Below are 25951 nucleotides of genomic sequence, written 5' to 3'. Positions count from 1 at the left end.
CATCCTCTCGCATGCACTGTATGTATGCAATCTCCCCACAGGATAGTTTTTGTCAATAATATTGTAGCGCTCTCAGATTCAAGTGGGTATGCGCCCTCGCCGTTGCCGCCTCAGGTTGGCTCCCCCCACCGCTGGGGACTCGAACCCGGGCCTCCAGCGTCACTCAACAGGGACCAAGCCAATTGAGCCAAAGGGAAATCTCCCTGCTATTCACAGGGAAGGGCGGTGACGTCACTGCGCTGGTAAGCTGGCTCGCACAACCTTCAATGGCGGCAATATGCGTTATAATATTCAAGTCTGGGGACTGTAAAGATCATTCCAAAACCTTAATCTTTTGTTCCTGTAAGTACTTCATAGTTGATTGTGAGGTACAGTATGATTTGGATCGCCGTCTTGCTACAAAACTCCAGTGTCAGATAAACTTTCCTGTGGGTTCTGCTTTGCAGATCTGGCCTGTTTGGAGGAGTTCCACCAGAGATATTTCCAGGCCTTCCAGTTCTTGCCTAAACTTCCACAATTCCCTTTAACAATGTTTCTGACCATATAAATTACAAGCTGGAAGCATGTACAGACCTTTTTATAGCCTTCTCCTACTTCGTAAGAGTGAATTAGTAGGGCATTAGTAGTAGTTAGTAGGGTCAGAGTATTGGCTCAGCCCTGGAATTGACTTAATCTGACTTGATTTAAGGCCTGATGAGTCGTCAGTCAAGATTTGGGGTCTTTGAAAAACATAAATTAAAAGTAGTAATGAATTACGTGAAGGGTTCCCAAAATTTTGCATGCCACATTCACTTTTATTATTTTTGTTTCAATCTGTAATTTTGCATTACAATATATTGTGCAGGAAAATGGTGGGTTTAACTTTGTACCATGTAGACGTTGTCACCTTCTGTTGACTTAGAGATTCACTGAATCATACAGTTTCACCAGGGATGCCTAAACCTTTTGCACACAACTGGAGCTTTCCGAAAAGAAAAAAAATGTTTTAGCCAAGCTTTTAAAAGCTAATCTCCATGTGTAGTTGCTAGTAAACACAATGTTAGAACCAGAATAAGTAAAAGAGAAATCAGGTGTTTATTAGAAAGATATGTGTATAAATGAACACTGTCAGTATTTTCAGTTTGTTTTTTTAAACCTGTGAAAAAAAAGAGGGAAGTGGATAGAATATGCAAAACGAAGATTTAAGCAAGCACAAATGAGAACTTTTATTGCTTCTCTAAAATTCTGAATAACCTGCCTGTGTTTCCCAACAGCTGTATTTTTAAACACCATATGAACTGCTATGGTTATTAAACTTGGAAGCTTGCAGAACATATTTTCATGTCGTACACAAATTACTCTGCTTTTTGTTTTGTTTTTTAGTTTTGTGCTATAGAGTTCTTTTGGCGGAAAGCTACCAGTATAAGCACACAGCATTTTACTGATGAAAAGGCTGGGATAGTCCTTTCACACATTTTGAGTTCAAGCTTAAATCTTATGAACAGTTTTATTTCAATGTTTCTAGACCCTCCCTTGATACAGTGATGCACAGGCCTATTTCCTTGGTTATATTGAGACAGTATTAGTGAGATTTAAATTGGACTTGTAAAAAAACGCACCCTGTAGTTTATGCAAGAAATGTCTGAACTCGGGGTCTGTCCATATACTGTTTTCTACTCCTGACTACTCAGCAGTAAAGCAACCATGCTTGTTCTGTAATTAATTTTGAAGTCTTTTCTAGTCTTATCCATTTCAAAGACTTTATTTTCAAATAAAATATATATCCTTAAAAAATCACTAGAAAATATGAGCATTGAAACAACTTGCACTTCACTGTAGTTGTGTTATTGTCCTTTGAAATACAGATTCTAGAGCTGTCCAGAGCTTGTTAAATCCTCTAAGGTAAAGCAAGTTGCTGCTTTTAGAGATGGTAGGGGGTCCTGAGCGATTGGTCATTAACGATTCCAAGTCACTGGTCAAAAGATTAAGAGTGTTAACATCAGTGTCCTGGCTAAATTCCACTTTAGACTCGAACAATCTGGCCCACCTAAATTTCCTTCTTACTTCCACTAGTGAAACAATTTCTCCTTACTTGATCTGGTGTGTAATGAGGCTGTTGATACATAATGGCTGCCAAACATCACCCGGGTAGGTTCTGCTCCTCAGTGGTGCCACACATCTCTTCTGCATTAAAAGCACTTTAGGGTGTTTAGAGACGACAAGCAGAATAAAAAGAACATGGAAACATAAAACTTATGCTGAGAGCAGGCATTCAGCCCATCAGCGTTTGTCATTTTTTCTATACACTGAGTGATACCATCAGTATGAAGAGTACAGCATTTTCTAGTGTTGTGGCAATTTTGGCTTTTAAAAAGTGTTACCTCTTACTTTCCTCCATGTTCTCATCACTAATCTTAATTTGAAGTAATTCTTTGGATTGGAAGCTGTTTGGTACGACTGTTGGAGTCGCTTTTAGAGTCTTACAAAGCTGATTCCTTAATTTAAATAAATGCGTAGCTTTTGCAGGGTGCTTGCACTACTAGTGTGGTTACACCTGCTCTGCCCCTGCAGGTCCTCAGACTCCAGTATGTGGGGAAATGCCCACAGAAATGTGAAAGATTTGTCTGAAGGAGCTTGTGCCATTGAAACTATAAGAGTTCCACTTGTTACCACAACACCCTTCGTTTCCTCCGAGTTTGCCGAGCTGTAAAAAAGAAACTGCGCTGTATGGAAAATTGTCAAGTTGTTGTTGTTTTTTTTACCAGGGCAGAATTTGCCCTTAATTTATGGAAAGTTTTTCATTTCTATGTCTTGTATGTAATATTTAAATCAAGCTAGAGCCTAAGGAGGAGTAGAAGAAAAAAAAACTAAATGTTTTCACTTCAACATACTTTTGGAATATAAAATGAGTTCTGTAACAGACTGTGCACTAGGAATAAACATTTTGAATGTTTTAACGATTATTTTTCCATTTGTACAGACATCTTTGGTCTGTATAATATGTGCACTACAGCATTTGTATTTGACTCTAAAAAAAACCTCACAATGTCAAATTCAGTACATCACCCTGCCACTGCAACCCCTATAAAAAAGTAGATCTGTATGAATGTTTTTAGGCCTTTTGTAAAATAACATTTCAACGAATTTAGTTACAAGCTTTGCTAAAGCAAAGAACAAAAAATACTGCTGTGGTATTTCTTTCTAACTTGTCAGATCATACTATAGACAAACTTATCTTCCAGAAAATACATTTTAAACTTATTTTATGACCTATGTAAATTCAACTTGGTTTCCTGTTCTTTTTTGGTCAAAGGTTCCAGTTTATACTGCCTAAAGAATGGAAGACAAAATATAAGCCAGTATGCATTCACCTTGCGGGCACGGGAGATCATGTAAGTGTGCTGAGCAGTAACCCCTGCAAGAAATAACTTGACATAGCTCATTACAGTGCCGGAATGTCTGAATGTGATTTTCAAAGAAAGAAAGACCTACTGTTAAAGTACCGTGATGTCTCAGTTTTGCTTCTTACCTTTTCTTTGTAGCAGTCAGATGGCACGAATATGCCAGGTTGTTGTCAGCATGTCTGGCCGTATTCTCTCAGACAGTATTTCTGCTCATTGTCGTGTCATGACTTCCTTCCTGCTGTCTCACTTACACTTTAAAAAAAAGTGTCTGCCACAGACACAAGACATTGGTGTCTGTTAGACATTGCTGTTAGTAAGGACTGAAATCCAAACTACTGCTCTGGACGGGCTACAAAGAGCTCTGTCCAGCTCTTGGTTAGCAATAATTCAGGCACATGGTGCTATGGCAACTGCCTGTTACCAATGAAAATCCCTCTGGTTTAAGTTTCTGTTTTTTTACATGAACAAAAACTTCATTATTTTCCTGTTCCAAATGTGTATACCTTGAGTGCAGTAATGCACACACAATCTTGGATTGAAAAAAAAATGTAAGCAAAGCATTTGTATTCTAAAAGATGTCAGAGCCAATAAATTAGGATTTTTGCTGGTAAAACTGTAAGCTAAAATTTTCATTTTATTTATGGTGAAAAATAGTCCTATGTATTGCCGTGCTTTTAATAAGATCCAATAATGTAGTTTTGTCTTGTTAAGTTTATTGCCCCATCACCTGTGCCTTTTTTTTTCCAGTTTTTTTGGAGAAGACGCACGCTCATGGCCCGACCAATGATAAAAGAGACCAGCATGGCATCACTGCTGCTAGAAAACCCTTATTATATCCTTCACTTCAAACGTTTAACCCAGTAGTACACAGGAGAGAGGAGTAGTCCAGAAGCGTCCTCTCATTACTGGTACGAAACCATTCATTCCTAGGTCCCCTAATTCGCTGTGAACAGTGGAAAGTCGTCAGCATTCACTAGTGAGAGTTACCACATTTGGATAAGTTCCAGCTTTCTGCAGTGTCTGATGAGTCATTCAGTTGAGACAGAGTTCCTCTTTGAGACACCTGAAATGGAATTGGGCTGCTTCTAGATTACTTCACTGCACCTTATCATCACAGACATCATGCAGAGTTTTCTCTAGTAGAGGCGCTCAGAATGATTCGCTGACTGCATTGGCTGCATGAAAGTTGGAACAGTGGAAAGTCAGGTATATGATGTTTCTTTAGGAGAAAAGAAGGTCACCAGAGAGGTTGGGTCAGAAGACCCAGCTCAAGAGGACATGTGGACAGACAGGAAAGCTGACTCCTGGTATTACAAAAACAGTGCTGTTAATGCAAGGTGAGATCTGAGGAAGCAAGGTAGACGTTTCAGAACCTAAAAAAATATTATTTTAAGTTTTTACATATACGAATACATTCTAGTAAGAATTATTTCTGATGTTATACCTCTCGGTGAAAATGAAATTGAACTAAAAATACTCCCCTTAGCACCTGTACAAATAAGCAAACAATTCTTTTCTGTTCAGTAATGTATCAGAATTCTACTTTTTTCTGTTTTTATATGTTGTGCAAAGACGATATATTTAAATAGCTGTCACAAAATTAAACAATTTACAATTAGTAATTTTAATATATTGCATATGCCATTTGTTTAAAATAGACAAATATTAACAAATGGTAAATTGCTTTCAAAACATTTGGAAACAAGATAATCTGACAATTAGCAGATTTCTACCCTGGAAAAGATTTATTATTTACAATTGTAAATAATGCCAAAGATTAGTGAATGACATATCCAATACATTTATACTCTACCATACTATAGGTGTTATAGTGTGAAAATGTAACTTTTTGCTGATATACTTTGAGATCCACATTTGGATAATTATAGTTTATTAAAATGTGTCTCTAAACAGCGTTTTGTATATGTGCAGGATTTAGAGAACTTTCATATTTACTGATACTTCCTTGACTTAAATCATACATGGCTACAGAAAACCAAAAGACCAGCTGTAAGTATTTTTTTTTTTCATTAATGCAATAACACTGAATATATTTGTGGGTTAGTTTGCAAAGAGATGTCGTCCATCACTGTTTATAAGGTCTTAGTTACAGAACTACCTATACTTACATCTCAGATTTCATGTTTCCTTTAATATCTCGTGTTGCTTTTGCAGATGTTATGAGCAGTGCTACTTTACGGTGAAGGTTACATTATGGATGCATCAGATTTGCGAGTAGTTTATACAGTATTTCACTATTCACAGTCCTTAATTTGTAAATCACTGGAACTCACTATCAATGTGAGAGTGGATGTAGAAGCAACAGAGGTGCTAGATTGCTTAACCTTGACATGCGAATATCATCAATGTATTGCGCTGTCAAGCAACCACATTGATAAAATGCAAACGAGGTTAACTTCAAAAACTTTAATCAGTAATTTCACATACCATAATCATATGCTATTAGGCCTACTCTATTTTTGAAATATCGCCGCTGTTCAAAGGGATTCAGAATCTCACTATATTAAGTACCAGTCCAATGCATTGAGTGTGTTACAGCAGTAATGTCACCCTCTAAAAACCTACAGTAGGCAGTGTAGAATTCGTGCCAGAAGACCTAGTCTTTTTGCACAGCAAAGTTCGTTGCTGTCTCTAGAATGTTGAATGGCACAGTCTGCTCTGGGCTTGCCTGCTACCATGATTAAATCCCAACATGGACAGAGCCAATCTACAGGTGTTACATATACAGTACCACTCTAGGTTAGCATACTGATAAAAATATATTTTATTTTAAGGATCAAAATATTTTGGGATTTTCATAATGCCACCATTTAATCACATTTAATTATTTATAATTGATTGAGGCACTTTTTTATTCAAATTAGTAACGTCATCTAGCATTAACCAAATTTTAGGAGCGTGCTGCTCTATCGTCTCAATCAATTTCCTCCTCATTGTTTAATATGTTGTTGAATGTTTGAGCATGCAGCATTGTAATGCAAAGTATGTCCTACAGCAGTCCCATTCACTTCCTGACAGTCAACTGTGTTCAAACCCATAAGTGAATTTATGAGTTTTAGCCTCTTTGTAAGCTGTATCAGTGGATACTTCATTATGTGGATTGTTCATTAACGATGGTCTGCACTCAAGTCTCCAAAATGTGGCTAAATCCACTTTGGTTCTAGCCTGTTCTACAACCTTTTTCTTGGTCCCCCCTGCTTTGTTTAGCATGTGGAGGAGATCCCAATGTATTTTACCTACGTTTATTTAGCCATTTTCATGCCTGACATTATCTCTGGACCCAGGGAGCCATGGGAGTTTGTACTGATAAAATTTAAATTGTTCAGTAGTGCAGACAGAGACAAAACAAACTCGTTACCCAGTTTCACATACTCTCCTCTTTTCTCTTGACAAATCACCTGGCGTATCCAACTCCTCGTTTTCTACTGCTGAGCTTTTAACCAGTTCCTTGCAGGGCACACACCTGTCATACACCTGCTCTGCACACCCACACCAAGGCCAGCTTTCCCAGAAGCCACTTAACCTACCAGCATGTCTTTGAACTGTGGAAGGAAACCAGTAATGTTAGCCACTGCTTGTGACAAGGAGGTGCTGGTGCTGTGCTCAGAGAGTTCAACTGAGGCCAGCCCAGCTAAAGGCTCACAGTGACTTCAGCAAGAGACACACTTTCCTTTACACGGTTATGCCGCTGTTTAGTAGAGCTGCAGTGGGTTGGCAGGCCGAGACCCAAGTGCAAGGTTTTGGGGAACTCTGGGGAAACCCGGAGAGATGAGTAGAAGGAGAAATGGCAAGAGAAGGATGAGCAGGCTGGCTCAGCCAGGGAACGAGGTTTGCAGAAAGCAGACTGTGGACTGCCTGCGGAGGGTAAGGGCGGAGAAGTTCGCCTGGATTAAACAGAGAGCTGAATGCGGAGCTGTTGGTATTCCAGGGTGTTGGCTTTGGGACTCAGCTGAAGGTAAAAGACTCTGCTGGATCGAGGCTCAGAGAATTAATTAGAAGTGTTTCACAGGCGTGTCAGCAGTAGTTTAACACTGACAGCTTTGAAGTCGGAGCACCGGTCTAGCAGAGAATCCTGCCTTAAACAGCCCACCTAATGGGATGATTGCCGGTGGACTGACTGCCTGACTGAAGAGTACTGTAATTGGCCTAATGGATAAGCGTCCCAACCTAGTTCACACGGGGCTGAATGCAACGGTTGCCCTAGGTAAGGGAAGGACGTGAGCCGCTCCCAGGGCGGACGTGACATACTGGGCGCAGCAAGAGCCCTGCAGGCAGGCGTGTCACAAGAGCGTAGCTGGTTGTGTCCCAGGTCTGAAAACAGCTGCCAAATCCATGCTGGGTGGGTGTATTATAAGAAAAAATCCTCTCTCAAGCATTGAACCTGTGTGCTCTTATGCTTTTCTGCAAATCCTCTCTTTACTGTGTTTTCTGTGATATCCATGGTATGTTTAGAGGTATTAGCATATAGACAAAATAGAATGTCTTATATATACTGGGCTACTTTCTTAGTCCCCATTCATTTGTTATTTTTTGGGTAATTTATGAGAAACTCATTTGAAATTTGAGTCTTTTGAAGTTGAGCTTTACCATTTTAACACCTCAGTTGTAGAACGGAGGGAAGCCTGAGATTGTTGGGGCCTGTTTTATGATCATCCAGGAGTTGATGCTGATTCTGTGTATCAGTTTAATCGGAGTGGCACTGCTACTGGAAACAGCGAGTCTTATCAGTTCAGATTCACTTGTGAAGACTGCAGGGCCTTAGCCGGGTAAGACCCAGGATAAAACATCAGGAAAGAGGGGGGGGCTTGTGGGCCCATGCTGAAGGGTGCTAATGAGGAAGGCCGTCTGTGTGCGGGCAGGCGCTCCAGTCTGAAGAACGTGTCGGACCTGTTTGTGATGGGGGGAGCCCTGGTGCTGGAGTCGGCGGCGCTGCTGCACTGGCTGGAGAGGGAGGGCTACTGGCCCCTGGGAATGACGGGCATCTCCATGGGCGGACATGTGAGTGACATCACCGTGGGCCAACTGCCACGAGCCGCGCGTTCGCAGCGACGGCATTTCAGGTGGATTCATTTGGTATCAAATGCATTTAGAGGGAGGTTAAATGTGTAAACCAGAGTGTATTTTGCATATTGATTTGAGGTACCAGAGATAATTCTAGAAACTGGCTGCCATTCAGGCCTTCAGAAAGTGCTGTACCTGCAGACGCATCATAATGTACAGTACAGAGGATTGTACCGTTGGCTAGGATGCCTGGAAAAGAAATCCCACACAATGAGCATATAAAAAACTACAGCTTTAGGTAATGAGAGGTGCTCCATAGGTTGCATTACATCTCTACTCAGGGAATGAATTCTGTCCCACATTATCTGCATTTTAAACTTATTTTTTGTATCCATAATTATTTCAGAACTCTATAACCGTATCAGAAATGCTGTACCATGCAAAAGTATTCAGACCCTTTAAAAGTTGATGCTGGGCGGGATAACAAATGATACACATTCTTTTCTGATTAATATTTTATTGGAAAGTCCCATGCTCAAACAGAAGATGTTTATAAAGACAGAATTATTTATCGGCAGATATCTGATCATTAATATTGGTAGAGCCACCTTTTAGAGCAATAACAGCTTGAAGTCTTTTGGTGCAGGTGTCTGGTTAGGAGTGATGTTCACTCATTCCTAATCAAGCCTGGACTGGGACCGAGGTGTATCCTGCGGTTGCCAACATTCCCACAAGCTCTAAACCTGCCCCTGAGACTGATCAAACAAGGACATGATGCCTCTCGATTAGACCGACAATCTATCCATCAGACAATCAATTAAGATCTCAGTCTGTCTAATTGAGTTCCCTATTTAAGGCAATTCAATGCACTGTGCCGTTGCTCCATCGCTGAGCTTGCTAGCACTCATGATAGCTTTCTCCTCACTCTAGAATTTCTACTAGAATTTTGACCCTGTTTTCAGAGGAACATCGGCTCAGCGGAGAACTCTTTCTCAAACTCGCCAGCCCTTCTCTTTTTTTCACCATTGGCTGTTGACCTATTTTTTTTACTGGCTTTCTTTTCAAGGCTTCCCCTGTATTTGTGGGCTGGGAACTTTGCATTAGTCAATCAATCAGTTACCCTTCATGCTTTTGTCTGCTCCCCCCCTTTTCCCAGTGGAACTGCGCCTTTTTTTCCTTTGCAACGATCCAGCCCCCACTACCTGAAAGCTTGCCTGCCTGCATCACCTCTCTCCAGTTTATAATAATTTATAAGAATATTGAAATGTTGAAAAAGTCACAAAAATAACTACAAAAAATGTTATATAAAAGCAGGAATTATTATTTACAATATCAAAATCTATTTTCTTATTAAGGAAAATTCAGACAATGTCTCTGTGTAAGATTTTTAACACTTTATTTCACCAATATTTATTTTATTTGCTATTTGACCTTTCTGGGGATCGATGCACTTTAGATTGTGCAACAAAAACTTGTGCTTCATCAGGGAAACCTAGAACAGCGCTCTGAGATCTGTGCTTGGGCTTCTACCCAAGCACCACGCTGCAGCTCAGCCTCACAGCCTCTGCAGCAACATTCTTCTTGGCAGATTTGCACCAGCTCATTTGTGTTTATTAGACAGTCCTTGTGAACTGCAGTTTTCAAATCATTCCAATGGATTGTTAAAGTGGTTAAGGTTTGGACTTGAACTGGGCCACTCAAGAACATTCACCTTTATTCTTGATCTACGCTGTTTTGGCTCTGTGTTTGGGATCATTGTCTCGCAGATGTGATGAATATTCGCCCAGGGCTCCAGGTTTTTAGCAGGCTGAAACAAGTTCCCTTGCAGCATTTGCCTATACTTTGCTCCATCCATTTTTCCTTCACTTCTATCAAGATTCCTGGTTCCTGCTGAAGCATCCCCATAGCATGATGCTACTGCCACCATACCTCACTGTAGGAATAGTGTTTCTTGGGGTATGGGCAGTTTTAGGTTTCTACCACACGTAGTGCTTTGAATTTAGCTCTATCTTGGTCTCATCTGACCAGTAAATGTGATAGCCACTTCAATGGTGAACATGCAGAGGCCAATGGTAAGGCAATTATATATCATAGTTAGGGTAATTTCTTTCACCTGTGTAAACGTAGAGCTAATTGATCGCAGGGGTCTAAATACTTATGCAAGCAGCACATTTCAGTTTTTGTCTTCCTTTAAGATATCTGATGACAAATATCTAATTTTTTTTTTAATTTTTTGACTATGCAAGTTTGCAATTCTAGCACTTTATATACAGTACAACAATGACCTGGAGATTCAGAGCAAATAATATAGATGCCTGAAAAATATGATTTGAGTCACTGCATACTACAGCAGAAAATACATTCTGCAAACTTTTTGATTTAAGTTACCATATATCTTTTAATGTGTATGAATTACCTAAACCCAGTTATCCAGCACAAATCATAGCTATTTTAATATAGAGATTTTTGCCAAATGCTACCTTCTGAAATCAAGTACCCTACAGTTTGAAGGAACAATAAGAAGCACTATTAATTTCCTATTTCAGTTTAAGTTCTCTCATTATTCAGCAACTGTTATACTGGTGTTCAAAATGTAAAGAGTAAACTGTTTCCTAGGATTTAGGTTTGATAATATAGAATATTCTTTGAGCATAGCTCTTGCTTGTAAACCAAGAAATGTCCGACGTGAAAATTGAGCAGACCACACAAACGTGCTCAAGTCCTCCTCTCCTTACTTCACTATTTCCAGTGGAAATTCATGGGAAGGAATGTCACGAAGACACAATTTCAATCTTAAGAGATGGATATTTATGAATAATGGGTTTAGTAGGCAGAGGTTGCAGTAAAGCTAAGTGTTTCAAGAAACATGACATCTAGATTCTGGGGGCAATATGAGGGGATAAGAGACAATGTCCAAAGTCCTTCAAGAGCCACAGCACCTTACAAAGACCGTTTTCTGGCTTTTACTGCCAGATATCAAACAGCCCTCACGGGTGGCCAGATCGCATGAGTGCGATTCACAGCTTTAAGAAGATCCGTATTGAGACCCACTGTAGACAGTAGGCTTTGCCTGAAGGGTCTGTGCACCACATATCCAGTGTTTTGTTTCCTGTTAAAAAACCCCAAGAGACAAACCCATATACTGTATCCTGGTGTCACCAACAAATTGAATGTGATCCTGAAAACTGGGGCATTGTTCTTTTCAGGGTTGAGTCAAAATTCATCTTGGAGGCTCAGTTTCATACCTCCAATTCCACAGAATGAGAGCATTTACAGAGGTGGTGCTGTCTGGGTCAGGACAGACATCATGGTCAAAGGTCACTGACTCCCACATCTTTGGAGGTGGGTTCTTGATGGGTTTCTGACATCTTTCCAAAGATGTTATGGTCTTGGAAAGTAAAAATCTCACACATGCCCTGGCCAGCAGGATGACCACATGCGAGTCCCACAGGGAACCCTGCAGGATCTCAGGGAACTTGACAGATTATTCCCAGCATACAAAGATGCTGTGAAGCCTGTATTGCTCTAAGGACTGTTGCTTGTATTTTGCTCATTAAAATTTTAGGGAATGCTTATTTCAGGATATTTTCAAGTCGTGGCATTACTGAAGGCAGGGATCTCCAAAACAGGCCCTAGAGAGACACAATCTATCAGAAGTGTAACAATATGACTTGATAGGTTAAACATGCAGTTATATGACATAATTTAAAAGATTGTTTTGTACAACCATCAGCTTTCATGGATCTGAGTTTCCTTAAATGAATGAATTATTTGCTAATTGATCATATAATTTATAAATGTTCCTAATCTATAACATAAACAGATGATTTAGGATAACAGATGAGAATTACTGAAGTGCGTCACTCGAGGACCATATTTGGGGACCCCTGTTCTTAGCGGACGTCTGGACAAATTCATGTATGATTGTTCCTTAAACTTTAGACAGCCCTGTATAATTAAGTAGGTTCATGGAGATTTTTAATTAATTGCAATATTTGATAATGTCACAGATGGCATCTTTAGCGGTGACAAACTGGCCAAAGCCAATACCACTGGTTCCATGTTTGTCCTGGTCCACAGCTTCCAGTGTTTTTACAACGGTAAGATTATTTTTCATTTACAGTCGGAATATGTTGTTTTAATAGCATGGTGAGCATTTTTCAAGGGTCTTAATTTTTTAAAGCCAGCACAGTAATGTTGTTCAGCATTTGTCTGAATGTTAAAAATGTTGCAAATATTATCTATTAGTTCCATGCTGCCATAACTCAGTGAAGGCAACACCTTTAACCTAGCAACGCAATCTAGTTTTATGGTTCCTTTATGTTAATCATATTAACAATATAGTACCTTTTAAAAAAGTTAACCTTAGACTGTCTTCTCAATATTGCTTAGCCATAGAAAATGACAGATTGTTTTTGTTGTTTTTCAGGGAGTCTTGAGCAAGGCGGTTAATTGGAGGGAACTAGAAAAGCAATATGCCACACACACTGTTTATGAAGAAGAAATCACTAGAATGCTGGAATATTGTGGAGTAAGTGTGTTTATTGAGTAAGAGGTATTAAATCAATATTAAACCTTCAGTATAATGACATGGTCATTATCCTTTCATGTTTTTCTAAGGTTCCTTGAGGTTCTATATCAGTTTCAAATATCCAGTTTTTAAACCAGTCAGACAATAAACAGTGCTGAATTAAACAAAGAATATGAAAAAAATATTGTTTTATGATACTTTTAATTAATAAATTAATTAAATTCACAGATTTTGAATGCATAAATGAAAGTCTTTAGGTTTTAATTCTACTTTTTAAGCTTCTGTATCTCTGTAGTGAATTGTTTACAAACTTATCCCAAAAATAAATCTGAATCTGGGAGCTTTATATGTTTATTTGAAGCAATGCAGTGAGCTTGCTGCAGCTCTCAGTCTGTCAAATCAGTTTTGTGTAAGTGATTTAGGTGGAATGTCCTCTGGTCTTAGATCATTCAGTGTGTTTGTTTTTGTTTATAAAGCAATTGTTTCCAACCTTTAAGATTTAATGCTGCCACTTCGTTCTGAGATTTGAATTTGTTTACTTTTCTGATCGCTTATTTTAGCAGCAATCAAAGCGCCAGTTATATTTTTCTTGTCATTCTAATTTTCTGAAAATGAACATTTACTGAATTCTCAAGCTTGAAAAGCCCTAGTATTAGTAGAAGGAGCAGCTATGCAGTATATCTCAAAGTATTGAGCCTAAATTAAGTGACGCTTCTGTGCAGCAAAGTAGTGTCCTGGTTGTTACTGCCGTCTGGAGTGTAATAAATGCCATTCGGGTAGAAATGTACTGTACTGAGTTCTGTCTTTTCCTCTTTGCCTGTACTCTCTCACTCAGACGGATTCCTTTAAGATGGGCCAGGACTTTGTGAAGAACGCTCCCAGCAGTCTGGATAATCTCAGAGACCTGGACATCACGTCTGACATCCTGGGCCTCCAGGAGACTCCTGCAGAAGTACTGCTGGAGGCACACCACACCGGTGTGAGGAGCTCTGGGAAAGGGCGGCAGGCCGGTGGAAGAGAGGGGGCGGGCTGCCTGGATCAGACCCTTTCAGCGGTGAGCAGCAGCAGTGCCCACATGGACATGCTCAGTGCCAAGACCATCACCAAGGAAGACAGGCGGCGGTGCTCACTGCAGCGCGAGTCTCTGTGCTTTATGAAGGGCGTCATGGATGAATGTACACACATCGCTAACTTCTCAGGTAAGTGCTGCGCCGGCCAGGCATGAGGTGAAAATCACTACCACAGTGCCCACTTCACTGTGTCAGACTAGTGACTGTACAACAGCACGTGATCAAGGATCATACTATGTAGGAGAATATTGTGCACAGTTAATGGTTTCTTACTTTGGTGACCTTTCCTTATATATAATGTTCTTATAAACTTGTTTAATGTTTTTCAGTGACTCAGCTTGGCAAACTAATTTCAAACATTAATCAGTATTGACACTTTTTTTTCATTGAGGGATTGGCATACCACCTTGTCTAAACATGTTGATGTTCCTATACTGTAATCCAGAATTTGCAGAGTAGCTGAAAGACTGGTCCTTAGATTAACAGCATTCAGTAGAAAGCAGAGGGGGTCTCCCAAATTTTGGGAGAGTTATAGTTCGTGCAAGACACTTACTCTAGTACAGTATATGAGGAAGCAGAAACAGGCACTGATAATGTGCAGATTTAATGACAAAGGCAACAGTGCAGTCCGCAGCTGGAGTTTTATCTCTGCCAGTGGGTGTAAACCCTATGTGGCCTCTTAATGATGTCTCCCAGAAGAAAACACACAGGAAACACCAATTTAGGCAGCACAACGATGGAAAAGTTTAATCAGTCCTGACTTCATTGACATAGTAGGCGGTTTCTGTTTTCAAGTTGAGAAACTGGAATTAGTTCTGAATGTGACTGTTGTGAATTGTTTCTTTATTCCCTGAAAGAAGGATCATAAAAAGAAGGGCAATGACATGTTCCTTCTTTTCTGTCTTCTTGCTCTGTCCTTGTCTTCATTCCGTGTCTAAAGTTTTCCTTGCCTATGTATTTGTGCTGTCATGTGTGCCTCTAATGATTTACAGTGAAGTTAACTGGAGTTAACCATCAGGCAACCCCTTTGATCAGCTGTGTTCACCTGCATTTTAATCCACCTGCCGCTAGGCAAATGCTTCAAACATACCCATATTTTTAGGCTTTTTGAGTAAGGTCTTGAGCAGTGCACTCATACCTGCAAACATAAACAATGAAAGTAATAGCTCCTAATAATATATTAAATAACTACCTAAAAAAGTACATTTTAAATCAGATCTGGCCCATTGCAGGAAAAGAGTTTGACCCCCTGGTTTAGACTGTGGTTCCACCACTCCTGCGCTGAAGCTGCCACCTGCTAATGTCTCCTGTTTATGGCATTGATGAGTTAGTCCCACTGATGTTCTTTAGAGGTCAGGACAGGGGAAAACACTGGCCACAGCAAGACCTCGACATTGTGTTCTTGATGTTGTACCACTCTAATCTCAGAACTGTGTGGACTCGAATTATCCTGTTGGAAAATCAACACTTCCATGTTGACTTCCAGGAGAGGAAGAAATGAATGTTGGTTCGAGGACTTGAATGTATCACTGAGGAGATTGGTTGTCCTCAATGCCCACCAGAGGAGTGCTATTGGCAATTCCTCCCCACATCACAACAGTTTCACAGCCCCAAGTGGATGAAATAACAAGACATTATTTTACAGGTTCTCCACACTCTGTGTGTTACTGAGGTTTTGTGTGTTGGTGTGTCTATGCTCTGCCAGTCCCTGTAGACCCCAGTTTGATCATCGTGGTCCAGGCCAAGGAAGACGCCTACATTCCCAGAACTGGAGTGCGCAGCCTGCAGGAGATCTGGCCTGGCTGCGAGGTGCGCTACCTGAACGGGGGTCACATCAGTGCCTACCTCTTCAAGCAAGGACTGTTTAGGTAAATACAGTACTGAGGAAAAAAGCTTCATGGTTTGATGACTGTGCGGGCCTACTGATGTTGTCTTATTTTCATTTCTTCTATGTTATGTTCTATGTTATCACTAACTGTGGCTGAAAAGCTGTTCAACACATTTGTCTTCTCCTGAATTTATTACTGTAACACTCTACTCGCTGGGGTTTCTAAATCCATGTTTAACAAACTCCAGTATGTCACAATTCGGCAGCCAGAATCCTGACCTGATCTAGTGCAAGTGATCACATTACTCCTGTCCTGGAGTCCTTGCACTGGCTTCCTGTCAAGTTTCGTGTCGACTTCAAAATCCTCATGCTTGGCTTGGCACCTCAGTTCCTGTCTGAGCTATTATCGCTCTACTCCCCACCTCGCAACCTTCGCTCTTCTAATTCTGGGCTCCTATCTGTCCCCCAAGCCCGTCTACACTCTATGGGTGACAGAGCCTTCCCAAGGCTTTGGAACTCTAGCAGCAAGGTTATCAGAGAGTCACCTTTTCTAAACTCCTTCAAATCCAGACTCAAAAGATTCTTCTTTAGAAGAGCCTTTACTTAACTGGTTCTGCTGTTCTTTACCCTTCTGCTCCTTCTGTATTCAGTACCATCGTCTACTCTCTCCTCTCATTGTGTATATCTTGTGTATTTTTTTATTGTTGTTGTCATTCTGTAAAGCGCTTTGAGAAGCCACATTTAAAGGTGCTATATAAAATAATTTGTTGTTAATAATAAAAATATTTATTTGAAAGATTGTTCTCTATAAATGGACATTTATATTAATTAGCAAGAAGCAATGAAAAGTCCCCTTAAATCACAAAACTTTTTTACTCAAGGGCCTCAAAGTCTTTTACGGTATATACAGTAATAATACAGAGCTTCAGACTAATAACGACCTGGAGCTCTGTATTGTTACCATCTTCTTACTTTATTATTTGCTCAAATTAAAGAGTTTTATGCTTATCTTGGGTCTTAAAAGAGTTGTTGATCACAATCAAATACCACTGGTGAGGTGCAAACAAACTTATTAGGCCATTGATACCTGCAGGTTTCTGAAGTCTGAGTAAGAGGATCGGAGATGACTTCATAGAAGCACAATGAATTTTTAATTGATATTTTATCATTGTTCCTGGAATCTATTAAACAGGGTAAATTTGTGCTGTTTTATGAACAAATATTGACACCTACATGTAGGTAGTATAAAAAATATAACTTTGATGAAACAGACCCAGGCACTTATGAGGTGCTGTTAAATACACTTTTAAAGCTTAATTCTTAAAATACTCAGTTTTATAGAAATTATGTTTGTATGTTTTGGAGCATTGCGTTATGAACCCAGTTACTGCATGTCCTTGATAGTTTGTTCTTTAGTAATTGAAAGTTATACTTGATGTGTTGTCCATGTACGTAATTTATGTCAGTACTGTCCCTTATGATCTTGTTTGTTACTTGTAGCATGAATTCTGTAAAAATCCTGTGTAAGGTGTGTGTTTGTTGTGCTGTGCTTTGGTACATTTGTCATGTACGACCTAACTCTGGTGCAAGCTGTTACTCTGGTGAAGATATAGCAAGACTTGTCCTGTCTAATGCACATACTGTACATGGTATTCTGTTGTAGAAGTGTTCAAAAACACCCAAATGATATGGTGTAAGGAAAAACAGATAAGGAAACTATGTGCTATATTTGAATTATTTATCTTTGGTATGAGAAGAGGAAATGCTTTTGAACTGACGCTGATCTTTATGTACTGTAAGTAACTGGCATGCTGCATTTAACCCAGGTACAGTTCTTTTCACACCCGATAACTCAGAAGCACTTGAAAAACTAAATGTCACGTTATTGTGCAACAGAAGACAAAGAGAAGGGATTAGCTCAAATAGACCACTTCTGTCATGTGTTTTAAAATACTTAACACATTTTCTCTGTTCTAGGCAAGCCATTTATGATGCCTTCGACCGCTTTCTTCAGAAGTACTCGCTCTCTAGCTGAGTCAAAACACAAACATCATCTACTGCCAATGATTTGGTGAAAATGACATTTGAAGCAGCTCTCGCCACAAGCGCACTTAACACTGAAAGCATTCTTTATGACAAGAACTGACTGAACATCCTGAAAGCAGCACTTTTTTTACCACATGAGTGAATATCATGACAGCACCCCATGAAGATGCGCTGCTACAGAACCTATAATTAGGAAATATAAACGGAATGTAAAAGGGATGTAAAAGTCTGATTTTAAGAGAAATACCTCTTAAACCATGGGCCACCAGAACATTTTTGTATATCAGATACATCTAGTCAGAAAGAAGTTAGTGGAAAAAATTAAAGCTTTATTATTAATCTGATTAAAATATGCCTAATCATTTTTAAGCTTTCTGCTGTTGAGGTTTTTCTAAAAGCTTTTTAAGTGTTATGGTTGTTTCCACAATTGAACAGTCTACTGGAAGTAAATCCTCTGACCCTGCTGAAGTCCTATTGTGAGTGATAATGAGATTTAAAAAAAATATACTTCTCACAACCAGCTACTAGAGCTTAAATGCCATTTCAGCACTGGTGTTTAAAAGGTTCAAGAAGGTCAACAGTCTCTGTAGCTGCAATGTTCAATATATGTACTGTATGTTATAGATTAATTCAAACTCCTTTACATAACTTTTTTAAAAAATTACATATTTAAAATTACAAAGCCGATTGCCATGTTAAAAGCTTTTACTGGTTGTGTTCTCTGAAACTGGTTGATAAACAGCTCTTAATCTTCATGCAAAGTAAATTCAAAAAGAGCTCCGATCCGGCAGAGCCAAGTTCCTTTTTGTGCCTATTTCTCTCAGTATGCCCACAGGGAATAAAGTCCACCTGTTCAATAAGCAAACAAATTCTTAATAATAATCCAAAGGGAACAATAGTACATTCTGATTATGTAGGTGGTCATTAACAGCTTTGGCTGCCATTTGTATTTAAACAAAGACACATATACTAGTTCTGTGTACAAGGTGGGGTCATTTTTCATTGAATTGAGTGTACATATTCTTGTATGAAAAGAAATGCCAACCAGTATAGTTAAAGAGAACAGTTTCCAAGGTTGCGTGTTTTATAGCAGGAGTAAGGGGTGGGCACTTGCAAGTAACTTGCGAGTCCGGGAAATGGTCATGTCACTAATCAGATGATTGTGGGAAGGAGTTGGTCATTTTACAACTAGCAACACACTGAAGCTAAAAGAGTGTGAGTCTGTCCAGTACCTGAATGGGAAAATACTATATTACTGCAAGTAATATAAAGGAATATCACTGGAAAGAATTATTATTATTTTATTATTATTCAGTTTCCCTCATACCACAAAGTGTCTTTGGTGCTGCTCCTTTGATCACTGCCAGTGATGTGCTTCTGTGAGCCTCTGTGGGGCTTGCAGCAGGTCAGGAGGCGGCAGATCGACAGCGAGTTTGTTTAAGAACAGAGCTGCCAGTGCTCATTCCCCTTGTGCTGGTGTGAAGGAAGTCATCAACAGTGGAAACAGTGCACAAGGAAAATAAAACCCAAGGTCCTTTTAATCTTCATCACTGGGAGGTTTCCGAGAGTCGATTCCTTTTTTGATTTTGATTCTGACATTTTTTATTCGATTTATTGTATCTGATGGTTTCTAGATAGAAATGATTGAATGATGGGGTGGATAGCCAGTGTATGAACATTGTTCTTCATCATCTTCATAATCTTCCTAATTCCCTCTGCATTACAACTGGAAATGCACAACTTTATTTTTATTGTATGTTTAGGTTTATAATAAACTTTGAATATTTTTGAATTATTTATGTCTATTAAATATAATTACTGGACATTTGCACAGTGCATGATATTTTCTAAAACTGGTCATGGAGTACCCCTGTGTCTGCTGGTTTATCTTCCAGCTAAGCCCTTAATTACCAGTGTTAATTGGTGCCTTGCTGGTGTAGGACTTTGGGATGTCTGTGTGGAGCTCTTTTGTTTGTGTCTGAAGTGTGGAATTCTGGAGTTGAGAACAACTGAGTGGGGAGAGTGGAGCTCATGAAAGGTCAGCTGGAGGGTGGTAGGGGGACAAAGAGTGAATGAAAAACTAACCTCCCTAATTTTATTTTGCTATTTTTATATTAAAACTGTTGCTGACAAGGGATAAATAAAATCTGTTCTTCAACCCAATATTTCAAAGAGATTCAGTCATCACACCGATTTCGATTTCCCTCTGAACTCTAAAGTGCATTATTTCCAACAACTTCATCACACAGATCTTTATGCCATATCCTCTTTATCTCTGCTTAACCCGCACTTAGTAAGTGATGAGCTTTGGTGGAATGATTTTCGTACTGTTTAACACCAGTCTGTTAGATTTTAGCTAGCACATCTGAGTGGGGACAGTCCTGAATCTCACCAGTCAGCACAGGATTTTTACAAATCTCATCCAGTCTTTTAAGATCTAAAAGTCCATTTTGAAAAAGGCCTCACGTAAAACAATAAGTACCTTTGATTGAGAACTAGAGTGAAACCAACAGACGACAGACCAACAGATTGAGAGCCACTGTACTGGGTTGTTTCTTTATTCAATGCCTAAATGCAGATAAGAAATCCTGAATGTGTAAGCAGATCAATTACTGGCAGCAATCACCAGCCGTGGTGACTAAGGGCCCAGTTAGAACATAGAACCAGTAGACACAGGGGACACTTCAGGACCAGGACTGAGAAGCACTGCTTTAGATCACCTCTTCTACTGCACCCACTACTGTCAAGTGCTGCCCCTTGAATCAAGCTGGGGGGACCCGTGCACAGCTCTTTGGTATGCCAGCAGATCCAAGGGGAGCTGGTGGTACCGGTCTCTTTTGCAGAATACAGACAAGGTGGCAAGCCGAGTGGCCAAGGTCTGGTTGCACGACCAAGCCATCACTCTGGTCTGGTCTTCCTCATCTCCATGAAAGATCTCCTACAAGAAGTGGGATTCACAGCCCCACCTCTGGTGGCTGTGAAGCTCCTCAGGCCAAACCTAGATACCATTCCCCACAACATGGTTTCAGTGCCATGGGAGCTCTCTGGTCCGGCAGCGCACAGGCCTCCTGCCAGAAACTGGTCCACGACCAACGGGACGTAGTGGTTTCCAGCCTGTGTGCGAGGAGTCGTGGGCATTCGGTAGGATTAGATGAGGGCCCTCAGCCTCTGCAGAGCCTTGGCCACTTAAGTTGTGCCCAAAACTTGTCTGCCTGCCAAACGTCAGGCAGGGCAAAGGCAACTGCAACACTATTATTGCACCTCACTGTGTCTATAATTAAACCAACTCTTAAGCAGCAACATATTTTTCACTTTTGAAAGATGATGACGTGGAAAACCCACAATTATGAAATGACTAAATAGTGAATTTCTCAATACTTTGGAATTGCCCAGTTAAGTGGTACACCAGTGTTTCCCAATTCCGGTTTTCCTGCAGGAGAAAGGTTTTCCTTACCTCCAAATAGCTCAGCCTACTGTACTAGTCTGTGTACAGTAACAAGTAACAAGACCGTTCTGGCACAACATCCTAGTTTTATTCATTAACGATACAGTCTTCCCATGATGCTGCCTGAGAAAGAGCTTTGTGCTTGAAACATGTTGCTATTTGCAATTTTCTATATGTATTAAACCATCAATGTTTTTTCACCGAGGCGCCGTTAATTACTTTGCGCTCGTTAAGGCTCGTTAAGAGTCGAAGCCGCTTAATTTTAAAAATTAAGTGGCTTTGACTCTTACCTTTCTCACCAACTTTCAAAAGCAATGAAGGGACACAGTATTTGTCGATTACTAATATTAGCTCTCAAGGGTCTTAAACTATAATGCGTGAGATATTCCGTCGAAAACTGGGAGTTAAATTAACGGAAATCTCTACAACAAATTGTACGTTCATTACATCCTCTTTAACACCCCAGGCTTGATGCAAATACGTGAGTTGTTTTCAGACCAAGGCGTGAAACCGTCAATGCGTAAGACTTGAGAGCTATGCGATTAGGTACGACGCGATTGCTGGCTGGGAAGTGATCTAGCGTCGTACTACTAAAAGACGGATTCTTGATAGCATTTTGTCAGCGTTCAGGCTTTTGTTTGGCCAGGCGAGGGAAGTGCGGGAAGCCATACAATCTACTGTTGATACAACCAGGAACCATTGTGACTCAGATTTAAAAAAAAAATTGAAATGTGAACTATAATTTAAAATGTTGCAGCAGCTTCTGTTTTCTTACACATATGTTGCATGTACCCAATAGATGGCCTCAAGCAAGAGGCTTGTCATTGGTGCTAGACAGATAACAGATGGTGAGTGAAGTGGCTCCACCAGTGAGTGATGTATTTATGTTGTTATGACTTGCTGATGTTTAACCTCATATATTGAAGCATATTTGAAATTACTTTTATAATGTAAATTTTTCTTAAAACCACCATTTTTGTGATAAGGATTTTGTTAAATTTCATAATTCAATTATGTGCAACATGAAGTCAAATTTTGTTTTAACACTATTGTAAACATTTTTCGTTAATGCCAGATATTTGTTATCAATATTATTTTAAGACGCTGCGCCACTGTCTTTAATAATATGGTAAAATTCAAGGAGAGCAAAAAAAGCATTTTTCAGGAGCTTGAGGCATAAGTACAGTATTTATAATTTTATTGGCCATCCAAAAGAATGGAAGTTTGCCTTGTACATCATCAAACAAAACTACAAAAAGAAATAAAAACATAAAATAAATACACGTTAAAAACAAATAATAGTCCTTGAGATGTAACAATACATACACACACATAAACTCAAGGTAAAGTTGGATCTTCAGTCCCTCTCCATTCTTTATAAGCAAATTGCAAGGGATCCAGATGATCTGCATTTGAGAGGAAAAGATGTCTACAGGTAGGCCTCTTCATGCACTTAGCCAATAGGTGGGTGTGTGCCACAGTCGAAAGTCAGTTAGAACTCTGCCCTTAGATCGTTTAGGTACAGGTATAAATAGTTGGAACTTTCCACATTTGGAAAAATACATGAATCACGTAATGACTGAAATAACTGCGTATGATCTTGCCTAATTGATTAGCACACACCTTCGGCACCTTTTCCCACAAACCATCTGGCCAGGTGCCTTGTGTGGTTTAATCTGAGAGAGACACTTAGCAACCTGTATCGGCAAACCTATGAAAATCCCCTCAGATCATCTCTAAAATCTAGTTACAACTTCCATAAAAGTAACTGAGATCATTAGTATGAGCTAACAGCACAAGTCCTATTCTGTTTTCCTACCTCTGCCTGTGATCCTTGTTTAAGATTGCCTGCACAGAACCTGTTCGCACCTGTGACTTTAAAATCCCTATTAGCCTCCCTCAGTTTTTACCTAAACACCTAGTCCTTCCCTTTAAGAACAGCGGTTTCCCCCTTTAAAAAGCGACTTTCCGCACATTTAAACACATTTTTAAATCCTTAAGACACCCAAGGCACACTTTAAGGGACATATTTTGACAGTTTTAGAAGTAATGACAGCGCTTTTACAGAATGTATGCCATGCATTATACAATCTGTCAACTCGTATAGATCCCCGTACGAGTCAAACAACACCTGCAAGTTCGTAGTATCAAAATAGTACATACTGTAAGCTCCTCCTGATTCTCCACTGTCCATATCTGGGCACAGAGTTCTCACGCTGCCTGTATGTAGGGAGGAGATGAATGACTCATTTCTTCCCAGTCGGTAGTCTGCACACTGCCTTGTATGCGTCTTCAGTCTTTCCGTAACACTGATCCAAGATACAGTACGCGTCATACGAGCGGAGAAAAACACATGTTGCTCCAGGGTAGGAAAATTCGCCGAAAGGGAAAGAGTAGTACAATCCCCAGGAACAGAAACCAGGCTGGTCATGGTCGTGAAAGCGCATCCGTAAATGCTGGCAATATTCCTTTCAGCAGCCTCCTTGTTATTCGGTCCGGGCACATAAACTAAAATAATGATCATCTGTCCAAACAGATGATCATTATGTTAGTTTACACACTGTGTCAAACAAGATAGCTTGACACATCTTGCTTGACACAGAATCTCACAGTCCTTAGTACACACACCTGCTCCAACACACTAAAATGTATGGCCCAAATGTTGCAGACATACAGGAGACGCACAGGCTACAGTCGGTAGATTTCCAGGATGCTGTCGGTCATCCTTTCAAAATATTTCATCCAATTTACTGTTAAGAGACCAGACATTTGTTCAAATAATTACTGGGAGCAGATGTGGACTTCCTTGCCTTCGCAATCTATTCCTAAAATCATCTCTAGCCCCACGCCTATTGGACAGATTCCTCCTTTTGCCATTTGTTTAAAAAGAAACTTTTGACCAGGCAATGTCTGTACCCAAAGCAGGAATTGAAGAGAGTACTGTAGGTAGTAGCGGTAGAAGGAAGATCTTGGTACTCACTGAAGCCATAACCGTCGATAACGATTTGCAGAGTTTTTTTACGTCTAAGAGCAGTTAAAATAGACATCATCAAAATTACAACGTAGTGTTCCCCTTTCACACTTGCAACACGATTAAACTCAAACAAAAAAAATGACAAAAGCTATGGGTAAAATAGGTACGGTTTCGCCAAATAATCATGACGTTTGTAGACACTGAACAGATGGTATATATCCGGATCAAAAAAGTGTCCGCTGACTATATTTTTTATTCCAGGTAAGTGAACTAAACTCGTTTACAATGATGACCCCTTTGCACAACATGCAATTTCCTTGAATAATTCCTTACCTTAACACCAAATGTACAACTGCAGAATCCCACCTGACAAGTAGAAAGGGAAAAATCCTTAGCGACTGCATTTGTGTTTCTGAAAAGTGTACCTGCCTAGATTGAGGGCTGACACATTTATCAATTTCCCCTCAAGCAACGTAAGTCTGACTATTCAGAAGATGCATCATAGTACACATGAAGGTACTGTAACGCTTATGGCCGACAGGTACTGTGTAAGAGCCGGCGTACCAGAGCAGGTGACGTCACCGCCCTTCCCTGCTATAGCAGGACTACAGCTACTGGGCTGGAGAGAGATCTCTCTTTAGCTCACGGGGCTAGGTCGCTGCAGAGAGACGCGGAAGTCCCGGGTTCGAGCCCCGGACGGTGCGGGGCCGACCAGATGCGGCAAGGGCGCCCGCCTGAGCCCCAGTTGCGTTACAGTACCATTCCTCTTGACTAATAATACCGACCTTCATTGAAACATCCAAACTGTGATGCGCTGTTGATTTAGTTTATATTATCGACGACACCGTTCATCAGTTAGAAATCATAAAAATAGTGTTATTAGATTCTTCAAATCTAGTTAGTGTCTATTGGACCTACATTTCTTAATTAAAAAAACGTGAGTGTACCCCATTTTAAGTAGGTTATCGGCAATACAGTGATTGTGCTGTACACATGCTCTTTCGTCGAACAAACCCGACACCAGTTTCAAAAGTAAAGTTCCAACCTTTTCTGTTAATTTGAGACGTGGCTGTTTGCACGTCTGATAATACAGAAAACATTGGATTTTCCAACAGAAGCATTGGATTATACACAGTTCTGCAAAGAAAACACCTTTGCAGTTAAAAATGCGTTGCGCCCGTCATTTCTGTGATTAAAACAAGCACACACAAAAAACAATTCAACTATCTTCTCATTCTAACATTTCGATACTTTCCTAGTATATTTAGGCAAAAATTAAGCAGATATGTATCAACAGAGCACTTCACATCATTGCAAAGCAAATTCACCATAGAAACGCGTTTTGTCTCAGTAATTTAAAGTTTTACTAATACTGTACATTCAAAATCTGAAATATTCCGTACCGCCCGCAACGGCAGTTTATATCCTTCTAATTATTTCACAAAAAAGCCAACTGACGTTTACCTGCCATAAAATGAGATATTTAACGTAAATAAGTAAATACCTGTCCAAGAAAATCCTCTACGGTTCAACGGCTCAGTGACAATTCCCTCATTTTCTTGCCTCTTCACATGAGGCAGGCAAGCACTTCATAGGAGAGAAAGAAAAACATCCACTACTATCACGTCACTATATATATAATGAGTGAGGTG

General features: G+C 39.9%; 2 protein-coding genes across 7 annotated transcripts in view; one reads left to right on the top strand and one right to left on the bottom strand.

The window, feature by feature from the left end:
- Positions 1 to 18532, top strand: part of abhd18 (abhydrolase domain containing 18) — a 33651-nt gene extending 15119 nt beyond the window's left edge. The window contains exons 5-13 of the mRNA XM_088630688.1: positions 3293 to 3371; positions 4131 to 4217; positions 5368 to 5393; positions 8264 to 8402; positions 12416 to 12505; positions 12835 to 12936; positions 13772 to 14135; positions 15712 to 15874; positions 17812 to 18532. Of these exons, the coding sequence (XP_088486814.1) occupies positions 3293 to 3371; positions 4131 to 4217; positions 5368 to 5393; positions 8264 to 8402; positions 12416 to 12505; positions 12835 to 12936; positions 13772 to 14135; positions 15712 to 15874; positions 17812 to 17869 (1108 nt within the window). The 3' untranslated portion in view covers positions 17870 to 18532. The remainder of the gene's footprint in view (positions 1 to 3292; positions 3372 to 4130; positions 4218 to 5367; positions 5394 to 8263; positions 8403 to 12415; positions 12506 to 12834; positions 12937 to 13771; positions 14136 to 15711; positions 15875 to 17811) is intronic.
- Positions 1 to 25951, bottom strand: part of mfsd8 (major facilitator superfamily domain containing 8) — a 59623-nt gene extending 33672 nt beyond the window's left edge. For 2 of the 6 annotated variants that reach the window (XM_088630586.1, XM_088630632.1), the window contains exons 1-3: positions 25804 to 25911; positions 24633 to 24665; positions 3509 to 3651 (exon numbers count right to left, since the gene is read on the bottom strand). The gene's annotated coding sequence lies outside the window, so the exon portion shown is untranslated. Of the gene's footprint in view, positions 1 to 2071; positions 2178 to 3508; positions 3652 to 24632; positions 24666 to 25803 lie in introns of all 6 variants that reach the window. The other 4 variants (XM_088630616.1, XM_088630597.1, XM_088630624.1 and 1 more) reach the window with 4 other exon arrangements.

Source organism: Lepisosteus platostomus, chromosome 1, assembly GCF_059453375.1.
Source record: "Lepisosteus platostomus isolate fLepPlt1 chromosome 1, fLepPlt1.hap1, whole genome shotgun sequence".
Lineage (NCBI taxonomy): Eukaryota > Metazoa > Chordata > Actinopteri > Semionotiformes > Lepisosteidae > Lepisosteus > Lepisosteus platostomus.
The sequence above is the reverse complement of the archived record's forward strand: the minus strand, read 5'-3'. Positions and strand labels throughout refer to the sequence as shown.